Source organism: Pituophis catenifer, unplaced genomic scaffold (genome assembly GCF_029215685.1).
Source record: "Pituophis catenifer annectens isolate HBS135680 unplaced genomic scaffold, rPitCat1.0.hap2 SCAF_1, whole genome shotgun sequence".
NCBI lineage: Eukaryota > Metazoa > Chordata > Lepidosauria > Squamata > Colubridae > Pituophis > Pituophis catenifer.
Genome location: NW_027256881.1, coordinates 354,148,707 through 354,160,334, shown reverse-complemented (window position 1 = coordinate 354,160,334; position 11,628 = coordinate 354,148,707). Strand labels below are relative to the sequence as shown.

Here is an 11,628-nt window from a genome sequence, read left to right as displayed (position 1 = left end):
CAATGGCAGCATCAGAAGCATCAGGAGCAGAATCAGGAGGTCCATCATTCCTTGGGCTGAATCAATCCCTTTCTAAACAAGGACACCAAGAAGATACAGAAGAATTCCAGGCTTCCCACAAGATGGAAATGCCAGCGGTTCTCCTGATTCAGACAGAGACAAGCCGAGCTTCATCTGGAAAGGAGAGAAAGTACGTTCAAGAGCAGAGCTCCTACCTGTCCCAAAACTTGTGCTAGCAGAGCCTGACCCGAGTCATTTATCCTTTTCTGATGCAAGATCCCTTCCTTGATGCTTCAGTCTGATGTTTACATCTAGGCAGTCGCTGGAGAAGTGACAGAAGAAGTCACAGAGAACAGGATGGTGATAATTACACCGTGAAGCAACTTCTCCTCTGGGAACCCTGAAGTTCTTCCAGGGCTCCATGTGAGGAGGGATGGCTGGAAAAAAGCATCAAAATCACAGATACACACCTAGGGACATTATTGTGTAATGGTTGTGGTCCTTGCTGTCCAGACAGGCCCAGAAAATTATCAAAGTACAGATTAGGTGAGATCGGGCTCAAAAACTGTAACTGTGAGAGGGACCTTCGAGTCCTAATGGATGATCCCTTGAATATGAGCCAAGAGTGTGCAGCAGCAGCCAAAAAACCTAATACGATCCTGGGTTGTATAAACAGAGGCACAGAATCAAAATGACATGACGTATTAATGCCGCTTTATAAAATCCTTAGTAAGGCCACACCTGGAATACTGCAACCAATTTTGGTAACCATACTACAAGAAAGAGGTTGAGACTTTGGAAAAAGTGCAGAGAAGAGCAACTAAGATGATCAAAGGCCTGGAGACTAAAACATATGAAGAACAGCTCTAGGATTTGGATCTGGCTAGTCTAGAGAAAAGAAGAATTAGGGGTGACATGATAGCAATATCCCAGTATTTGAGGGGCTGCCCTAAAGAAGAGGGGGTGAAATTATTCTCCAAAGCACCAGAGGGCAGGACAAGAAACAATGATTGGAAAAAAGAGAGAAGCAACCTGGAATTAAGGAGAAATAACAGTGGGGACAATTAACCAGTGGAACAGCTTCCCTTCAGAAATCATGGGAACTCTGTCACTGGATGCTTTTAAGAAGAGACCAGACAGTCAGTTATCTGAAATGGTAATGGGATTGTCAGGCTTCGAGGTCATCTCAAATAAATTGCATTTCAAACAAAGTCTTTGAAGGAACACTCCTATTTATTAAGCACGACATTCCACACCTGACTCCATCGAAGCTAACACTGACTTCCAGACCCCAAACCCTCCCTTTCCGTTCCCCACTCCCCTGCACTCATTGGCCATCTTCCAAGTCATTCTACCGTTCCAGCTCAAAGGAATTTCCCCCCTCCCATCCCATCTCCTAGGGGATATTATCTCCAGGGAAAATAAGTAGGTGAAAAGTCAAACGTCCCTTTCCAGACACCTCCGCCTCTCCTTCTTATGTCAGCACTAGAGTAAATGCAGCTTAAAGTGCTCACAGGTATTAGTACTCCTGGTACTAAAGAGAAGTCATGATTCTCGCCTAGGGGGTCACTTTGGGTTTTTAAAAACCATCCATTTGACTAGGAGACAATTCTGGTGGCCAAAGATGAAAGCTGATGTGGAAGACTACATGAGGAGCTGTGCCACCTGCACCACCATGAAATCCAGACCAGGGAAGCCCCCTGGACTTTTCCAGGCTGTAGCCGAACCCACCAAGCCTTGGGAGGATATTGCGATGGACTTCATAGTTGAGCTCCCTGACAATGGGGGCAACCGTGTCATTTGGACTGTCATTGCTTTATTTTCCAAGCAAGCCCACTTCACTGCCTGCAGCAGACTACCCTCGGCCAAAAAACTGGCAAAGCTGTTTGTGAAACACATCTACAGGCTACATGGAGTCCCAAAAAGAATAATATCGGACCGCGGGGTCCAGTTTACCGGTACATTCTGGAGGGAGTTCCTACGATCCATTGGGTCGTCCCAAGGACTTAGCTCGGCTTTTCACCCATTGACTAACGGATCGGCTGAAAAATTGAACTCAATGGTGAAGCAGTACATTAGGTGGTATGTCAATTATCAACAAGAGAACTGGGTGGACTTGCTACCATTCGCAGAAGTTGCTTATAATAATGCAGTACACAGCAGTACTGGGTTGACTCCTTTTCAGATAACTACGGGCTGTCAGGTTTCGGTTCTATCTTAAAATAAGTTTCATTTTCAAGCGCAGTCTCTAATGAATCATTTTTTATTAAGAACAGAAATAAGCCGACATTCCTGATTCTAATTGCAGCCAAACTGGCCCCTCCTTCCAACCCCCTCCTCTTCCGCTCTCCAACCCCAATGTCCCATTGGCCAACATGCATATCCATCTCTACATCCCGGCACGTTCTTTTCACAGGAATGTAGCCCCCCCTCCTCGTCTCCCAGGAAACCCTATCTGTACACACACAAAACTAGGTAAAAGTTCATCTCAGCAATAAATCAAGCTCCTGCTTCATCTTGTTATGTCAGCGCTGGAAGAGAGCCTAATTTGGAACGCTGACACGGGCATGGATTTTGTGCCGATGCCTGAGTTGCCTAGAGAGCCGCCTACTTCTATGTCCCTAACGGAGTGGATGACCTCGTTGAAAAAGGGTTGGGAGAATACAAAAAAACCTTTAGCGGAGTCAGCAGAAAAGTTTAAGGCCCAGGCCGACAAACACCGGGGTCTCCAACCACCTTTCGGAATAGGTGATAAGGTGTATTTGTCAACCAAGTACCTAAGATTGAGGTTGCCTAGCAAGAAGTTTGGACCCAAATTCATTGGTCCCTTTCCTATAGTGAAAGTGATTAATCCGGTGACTGTCCAACTTAGACTCCCTCACATATTAGGGAAAATACACCCCGTTTTCCACAGTAGCTTATTGAAACCGGTCAGAGAATCTACCCACAGACCTTTGCCAGCTGCTCCGCCCCCTCCTTTAGTAGTACAAGGGGAGACTCCTTAGGAGGTGAAGAAGATCCTGGACTCTACAGGGGGCGATTACAATATTTGGTGCGCTGGAAAAGCTACCCTTTGGCTGAAGCTACTTGGGTTAAAAGTTGGGCTGTGAAGGCTGATGCGCTCGTGAAACAGTTTCATGACAAATTTCCTGACAAACCGAAAGGTCCTCCGGGGGGAGGGAGGGGGGGTTGAAGGGATTGGTGCTAGCGTTAACCCCTTCTCTTGTGTTTGTCTGGTTTATTTTTAGGATGTGGTTTTTCTGCAGGGGGGGGACTCCTGTCAGCCTTGGAAGCCATATTAGGCCAGAAGCTTCAATGCTGCCATCTCCTCGTGTGTGGGAAAGTAGGAGGGGGGATTTAGGAGAGGAGAATTAGTAGACATAATAGCATTCTTCCTATCGGTCAACGTCAGGGGCTGAGTCGAGGTGGAATGGACGTTGACTGGAGCATGTGACAGACTGGGGGGAAAAGGAGATGGTTTTGGGAGCTTTGACTTACTGAAGGAAAGCCCGGGCTTTTCAGATTCGGGATTTCCCAGATGTGCCAGTTTGCCTATTCTAGTAAAGAGGACTTTGAACAATGCTTGCTTCCGTGTCTTTACTTGGAGAGGGTTTTTTTTTCTGGAACGCTGACAACATACTTCACAAGATAAACACACCAAACAAACTTTTCTGACTCCAAGGAGTTGTTAGACAACACTCCTGCAGAGGTTAAATTAGCCTAATATCTTTGACATCTATTTTTTTAAAATCTACGGCAGAAGTTAGTTTCTTATTTCATTCCCTGCCATGGGGGTTTAAATAAACCATCCATTTTATCCAGATGTTGTTACGATTGTTCACACTTACTGGGGGACAACTGATTCTCATGTGCCATCCTACTTCATTCATGCTATCCAAACAAACTATGGGTCAGACTCCATCTTGGGTTCAGGTGCTCAGTTGCAGGTAGGCCAAATTCCACGTGAACCTTGACCCTCAAGTCCACCTGCTCCTTGGATCAACAACAGACTTCTGATGTATGAAGAGAAGCTATTGCTAAGTGGGTAAGATATTGGTCCTCCCTTCAATTATCAGAATAACAGTCATTCTAAATGTATCCCCCATGGATTTCAACCCAGAAAAATATTCTGAGGTAAAATAAGCTTTTACAAATATGCTCTGAGTTTCCTCCTCCTGAAAAGGCAACTCCTGGCTTTGGTGAGACTCAGCTGGTCTTAGTTTTCTCTTTGGTCACAGACCAAGGATAGGTAAGGGGAATCACGGATGATGTAAATTTGCCCTGGGACCATCCAGGTGGCATCGTCTCTCTCTCTCTCTCTATAGTGCCGAAACTCTGGTGTGAATTCAAGGGCTACCTGCACTTCAACTGCTGCACAAACCTTGATTTCTGATCTAGGAGTGGAGGTGAGAAGAATGACTGGGCTGCCTCTCTTCCTCCTGCTGCTGCTCTTCTGGCTCCTGCCTCCATCTTCTCTAATGTCTACTAAGAGGAAGCAAACTGGGTGTGTGTTGACAAACACTGTACAGACTACGAGAGACTTTTACAGGCCTGGTGATCTCATCATTGGTGGGAATGTTGCCCTGGGAACTGCAATTAAAATTAACTTCCAAACCTTTAAAAAAGACCCATCTCTACTTCTGAAGAATATTTTGTAAGTTTCACCCAGAGGGGAAAGATGTAAATAATTATTTGCTTTGCTTTATATTCAGGGACTCTTTTCAGAAATACTTGTTCTAGTGACGTTTGCAATATCCTACCATCGTTCAGATCTTTGTGCTTTTCTCAATAAAGAACCAAACTCATAAAATAGGCTAGAATTCTCCATCTTTCCAGAACTCTTGATCAGGAAGCAAATAAACCGCCAAAAAAGTCAGGAAGGACAACACCTTAGAAACTGTGCTGGCCTAGTGAAGAAGTTGACTTGCAATATTAATTTGGACAGAAACTCCTGATGGAAAACTCAATGATGAGGTCAAACCCATTGAAAGTGTGGGGGAGGAGTAAAAAAATCCATCTGTCTTGTGCTCAACAATGGTTTCCAGACCTGAAGAAGCTGCTTCAAGAGGGAAACAAATTAATTGGGGTAGAAGAGAAGCGATTGGGAAGGATGACCATCACTGAAGCAAAGTGATGGAAGGGAGTGGGGGCTGATGGAGGGGTATCAAATAATCTGTGGAATGGAGAAACGGGATTTTCTCCTTTCTGTCAAGGCCATTAATCAAGGAACAGCCTTAACAATGAATCAAACCCCATGGACTTTGAAACTTCCTGCTATACAAAGAACATTTTTTAAAAAGACACAAGCTTTTCTTAAAATTTCCCCAATGATTTTCTTACTGTAGAATGATACCCAAGAACTACCAGCAGTTCAGAGCCTTGGTGTTTGCAGTCAGTGAGGTCAACAAAGATCCAGTTCTCCCCTCCAACATCACTCTTGGCTTCCACATCTATAGCAATTCTCAGACTGAGGTGGAGATTTGCTCAAACAGCCTCTCCCTGCTCTCCACCCGAGACCGAATGGTTCCAGGTTACAAATGCGACATGAAGGACCCTCTGCTCTCTGTCATTGGAGATCTCACTCCCAGATCCTCAAGGCAGATGGCCACCATCTTCAGCCTCTTCAAGGTCCCACAGGTAAGGGGGCTTCACTGGATACAGTATAGAGTACAAACACAACTGAAGCACACCCAGAAGCCAAAGGTGGAAAACAAAGGAGGAGTTTTGGGGGACATATAGTTATATTTTTTGTGTCATGATATGTTTTTATAGAACTAAACCTGATCAGTGAGAAAACTTTGAAATGTGGTACTTGCCAAGAGGAATTTCTTCTTAATCTATTCTTCATAAGAATGTAGTGTAATATATTCTCTGTATTGATTTGATGTATGGCTCCCTTTGCTTCTGACATAATCCACATAATGATGACTCCTAAAATTTACTCTCTCAAGAATCTCACTTTCTCCAGCTTGGTGTTGGCTTTGAGTTCTCTCAAGGAGACAGAATAATTTATCCTTCCTTCTTCCGGATTAATCCCAGTGACTTTGCTGAGTGTGTGGGTTTAGTCCAGCTGCTCCTGTATTTCCAGTGGAACTGGGTTGGGATTATTGCCCCTGAAGATGAGAGTGGAGAACGTTTCGTCTCATCTCTGATGCCAATGCTGAAGGAGAAGGAGGTCTGTTTGGCCTTCACTGAAATAATGGAATCAGATTTTCTTGTTACTTCAATGTTGAAATTACTTCATATTGTGGAGTCTTGGTCTAAAGCTGAAGTGATTGTTCTATTTGGAGACCCCGATAGTATCAAAAATGTACAGGTGGCAATCAGTGTATATAAACATTTGAGGAAGACGTCATTTTGGAAAGTTTGGATCTTAACTTCTCATTGGAAACTTACTGTGGCCAGGAATCAAGACATCGTGAAAGCAGTAAAGCCCTTCCATGGGGCTCTGCATTTTAGGCCCCACACTGGGGATGTCTCAGAATTCAGCCGTTTCCTCCTGTCTTTAGATCCCTTGAAGCCACAAGGGGATGTCTTTCTCCCTCCATGTTGGGAAAAGTTGTTTGGCTGCATGATGGACAAACCAGGAAAAATCCTTTCAAAGGGGGTAAAACCATGTACAGGAAAGGAGAATTTACAGAATGTACCATCTTTTTTATTTGAAACAAGCATGGAAGGTGAAAGTTACAATATCTACAATGCCCTTTATGCGGTGGCACATGCATTGCATGCAATATATAGATCTGTAGGACAACCAACCACAATGAGGCTCAGAAAGAGGATCTCAAATATTCAGTCATGGCAGGTAATCATAATCATAATCATAAATTTATTTGTCAAGCATATATAAGATAACAAGTAAAAGTATAAACGTAATTTGAATACATGAAAAGAGTAAGTAAAAAGGAATATTAGGACAGGGATGGAAGGCACACTTGTGCACTAATGCATGCCCCTTACAGACCTCTTAGGAATGGGGTGAGGTCAACAGGAGACAGTCTAAGGTTAAAGTTTGGGGGGTTTGGGGAAGAAACTACAGAGTCAGGTAGTGCATTCCTGGCATTGACCACTCTGTTGCTGAAGTCATATTTTCTGCCATCAAGTTTGGAACGGTTTACCTTGAGTTTGTATCTATTATTTTCTTGTGTATTGTTGTGGTTGAAGCTGAAGTAGTCATTGACAGTAAAGACATTGTGGCAGATAATTTTATGTACTATGCTTAGGTCAGAATGAAGTCGGTGTAGTTCTAAATTGTCTAGGCCCAAAATTTGGAATCTGGTGGCATAAGGTATTTTATTGCGGTTAGAGGAATGGAGGACTCTTCTCATCAAATATTAAATATATCATATCAAATATAAAATACCATAATCTCAGTGACTGGGCAACAGATCTCTAGATAGGAAACTATCTATATGTGTTTCTTGAATTACTGTTTAAATATCTGTGTGATATCAATCTATCTAAGAAGAGATTAAGATAGCAATTCTTAAAAATAATTTTTGTAGAACCTCCTCACTTTCTCTCAGTCAGTAGCCTGAACCCACTCTATAAAAAGATACTCAATACATTTCAACGTTACTGTGGCTTAGAATTGTTTGTGACTCCACCCCATTTTTTATTATGCCATTTTATGTCATATTATTATTTTATTATGCCATTGAAGAAGCCATGATTCAAATGTCCAATGATAAAGAGAATGTATCATCATTTTAAGGATGGAGTTGAATATCTGATGTTACTTCTGATTGCTTAGATCTCCATCAAGGGAATTCATTTAGCTTCTCAGGTATAGACCCATCTCTTAGGCTGATGGCCATCACATTATGATAGAAACCAGGGTGTCTCACGTGTGGTGTTCAGCCAATTAATCCGGCTGTCTTTTCTTTCAGCTTCTTCCCTATCTGAGGAACATCAAGTTCAACAACAGTGCTGGAGAGGAAGTCTCCTTCTCAGAAAGTGGATTGGTTTCTTCTCGTTACGATCTTCTCAACTGGCTTTTCCTCCCCAATCAATCTTTTGTCACCATCAAAGTTGGACAAATAGATTCCACGGCTTCCCCAGGACAAGATTTTACCATTAACTCTGATGAAATCATCTGGGCCACAAAGGTGAGTTCCAAAGGAAATGTTATAAATTCAGCAAAGGAGTCATTCACTCCAGGGGATGCATAACCCCCTTTTAATTGGGAAACAGGTCTATTCAGTCGGAAAAAAATTCAGGGATTTGATGAAAAACCTGCTTTTGACTTTAACACATTTACAATTTGACTTCTGGAAAGTCCAAGATGGGGTAAGATTGGGAAGAACTCCTGCTTGGAACCCAGGATGCCATTAAAGCAAAAATGATTTCCATGGACCATTCAGTTGGATCCTCATGATTCTTTCTTTTTGAAAAGCTGTAGCTCCATGTCACAAGTCTTCCTTTGCATTTTGATGTCTCAGTTACAATCTATTCTGTAGGGTCAGGATTGCCACTGGCCTGACTCCCCCCGGAGCTTATCCCTCTCATAGGCCCTGGTAAACCATCTTTTGAAGACATTCTAAATTTAATTTAATTTAATATTTAAATTTATATACTGACCTTCTCCCGAAGGACTCAGGGCGGTGAACAGCCAAAAAGATAAAACACACAAACTACAAAATTTCAAAACAGTTTAAAAATATATTAAACAATTTGGCCCAACAGTTAAAATCCCCCATTTAAAATCCAAATTAAAATTACACAATTGGAGAGATTAGGCCAGCCTGGCTTGATGAAATAAAAAGGTTTTGAGGGCCTGACGGAAAGTACATAAATCCGGAATCGTCCGTATCTCCGGAGGGAGCTCGTTCCAGAGGGCAGGTGCTCCCACAGAGAAGGCTCTCCCCCTGGGGGCTGCCAGTCAACATTGTTTGGCCTACAGCACCCGGAGGAGCCCCTATCTGTGGGAGCATACTGGCCGGTGGGAGGCTCTCGGTGGCAGAAGGTGGTCTTGTAAATATCCAGCCCCTAAGTCATGGAGCGCTCTAAAGGTGGTCACCAACACCTTGAATCGCACCTGGAGGACCACCGGAAGCCAGTGCAGCTCACACAGGAGAGGTGTTACATGGGAGCGCCATGACACTCCCATAATTACCCGTGCAGCCACGTTCTGTACCAGTTGGAGCCTCCGGGTGCTCTTCAAGGGGAGCCCCATGTAGAGAGCATTACAGTAGTCCAGGCAGGAAGTGACGAGGGCATGAGTGACTGTGCGCAAGGAGTCCTGATCCAGAAAGGAACGCAACTGGCGAATCAGGCGAACCTGATAAAAAGCTCCCCTGACCACGGCCATCACATGTTCTTCTAAAGACAGCCATGCATCAGGAGGACACCCAAGTTGCGAGCCCTCTCCATGGGGGCCAACGACTCGCACCAACTGACTATATCGGGACACCGGAAGCCACAGCCACTCGGTCTTGGATGGGTTGAGCTTGAGCCTGTTTCTCCCCATCCAGATCCGTACGGCCTCCAGGCACTGGGACATCACTTCAAGGGCATCATTGGGGTGGTTCGGGGTGGAGATGTACAGCTGAGTGTCATCAGCGTACTGATGGTACTTCACCCCAAACCACGGATGATCTCACCCAGCAGCTTCACATAAATGTTGAACAGAAGGGGCGAGATGACCAACCCCTGTGGCACCCCACATACAAGGCACCTTGGGGTCGACCTCTGGCCCCCTGTCAACACAGACTGCGATCGGGCAGAGAGGAAGGAGGAGAACTACTGCAACACGGTGCCCCCCCACCCCTAATCCCTCCAACCGGCGCAGCATGAAACCATGGTCGATGGTATCAAAAGCCGCTGAGAGATCTAACAGGACCAGGAGAGAGGAGCAACCCCTGTCCTGAGCCCTCCAGAGATCATCAACCAATGCGACCAATGCCGTTTCCATGCTGTGCCTAGGTCTGAAGCCCGACTGGAATGGATCGAGATAGACCGCTTCATCCAGGAACTGGGGGAACTGTCGCGCAACCACACTCTCAACAACCTTCACCACAAAGCGGAGGTTGGAGACTGGATGGTAATTTGCTAAAACAGCCAGGTCCAAGGAGGGCTTCTTGAGGAGGGGCCTCAACACAGCCTCTATCAAGGCGGCGGGAAAGATGGAAATAGAAAAAGAAATGTAGAAATAGACAAATGAAGCATGTTTATTACTTAGGCCCTCTCAAATATTTCTCTTCTAGAAGGTGCCCTTTGCCAGGTGTGGCATGAAGAGGTGCCATGCAGGAGAGAGGAAGAGCGTTCCAGAAGGCAAGGAAGTTTGCTGCTATCAGTGTGACCCTTGTCCAGAAGGGACCATTTCTAATCAGACAGGTACAGCACACGTCAAGTGTAGATCTTCAAGGAAGTCATTCAATGGGAGAATATTAATTTTGGGATCAGTTTTGGTAGGAGGCTTTATATGATTTAATATATTCATATATTCAGCAGATCCTCTCAGTTCATGAATCTAAGCTGTGCTACCCCAAAGGCCACTTTTCTTCCTCCTCAACAATTTATTATCAGGTTGTTTCATGGCAAAATTTATAGACTTTCTACTAAGGAAAAAGATTGAATGTCTGGATTTGAAGAATAAAGCAGAGAAGTTGAACAAGAGAACAGATCTGTTTTTCTGGCTAATTTATTCCCAGCATTGTCAATATGGATGGATGATTTGTCTTTGTTAATTCATCATGAAATTCACACTGACTCTTGATTTCAGATGCAGCTCTCTGTGATCCTTGCCCAGAAGATCAATATCCCAACAAGGAAAAGGACCACTGCATTGCCAAGAAGCTCCACTTCCTTTCCTATCAAGACACCCTGGGATACTCATTAACATCTCTCACTCTTTTTTTCTATGTGACCACATCTGCAGTCCTGGTGGTTTTCCTTAAGCATCACGATACACCAATTGTCAAGGCCAACAACCGAGATCTCACGTACATCCTCCTGGTCTCCCTCCTACTCTGCTTCCTCTGCTCCTTCCTCTTCATAGGTCAACCAGGGAAGCTCACCTGTCTCTTCCAACAAACTGCCTTTGCCATCCTCTTTTCCCTTGCAGTTTCCTCTGTCTTGGCAAAAACTGTCATGGTGGTTCTGGCCTTCATGGCCACCAAGCCTGGGAACAGGGCAAGGAAATTCTTAGGAAAACCCCTGACCAACTCGATTGTCATAGCCTGTCCCCTGGTCCAAGCAGTTATTTGCGCCATCTGGCTGGTAACCTCTCCTCCTTTTCCCAACTTTGACTTCCACTCTTTAGTAGGAGAGGCCATCTTGGAATGTAATGAAGGCTCTGCTTTAATGTTTTACGCTGTCCTCTCCTATCTGGGTGTTCTGGCCCTCATCAGTTTCACGGTGGCCTTTCTGGCTAGGAAATTGCCAGACAGCTTTAATGAAGCCAAGTTCATTACTTTCAGCATGCTGGTCTTTTGCAGTGTTTGGATCTCCTTCCTCCCCACCTACCTGAGCACCAAAGGGAAGTCCATGGTGGCCGTGGAGATCTTCTCCATCTTGGCCTCTGGGGCTGGTCTCTTGGCTTGTATCTTTTCTCCCAAATGTTACATTATTTTATTTAGGCCCAATCTGAATTGTAGAGAGAATATAATGAGGCACAAGAATCTCTGA

The 11,628-nt window shown here is 44.5% G+C and overlaps 1 protein-coding gene across 1 annotated transcript; it reads left to right on the top strand.

The window, feature by feature from the left end:
* Window positions 1–2: 2 nt before the first annotated feature.
* Window positions 3–11,628, top strand: LOC139313684 (vomeronasal type-2 receptor 26-like). The gene is made up of 6 exons (XM_070939117.1): window positions 3–190; window positions 5,346–5,637; window positions 5,969–6,175; window positions 7,890–8,108; window positions 10,206–10,335; window positions 10,724–11,628. Exons 1-6 carry the CDS (start codon window positions 3–5, stop codon window positions 11,626–11,628), a joined length of 1,941 nt encoding a protein of 646 aa, XP_070795218.1.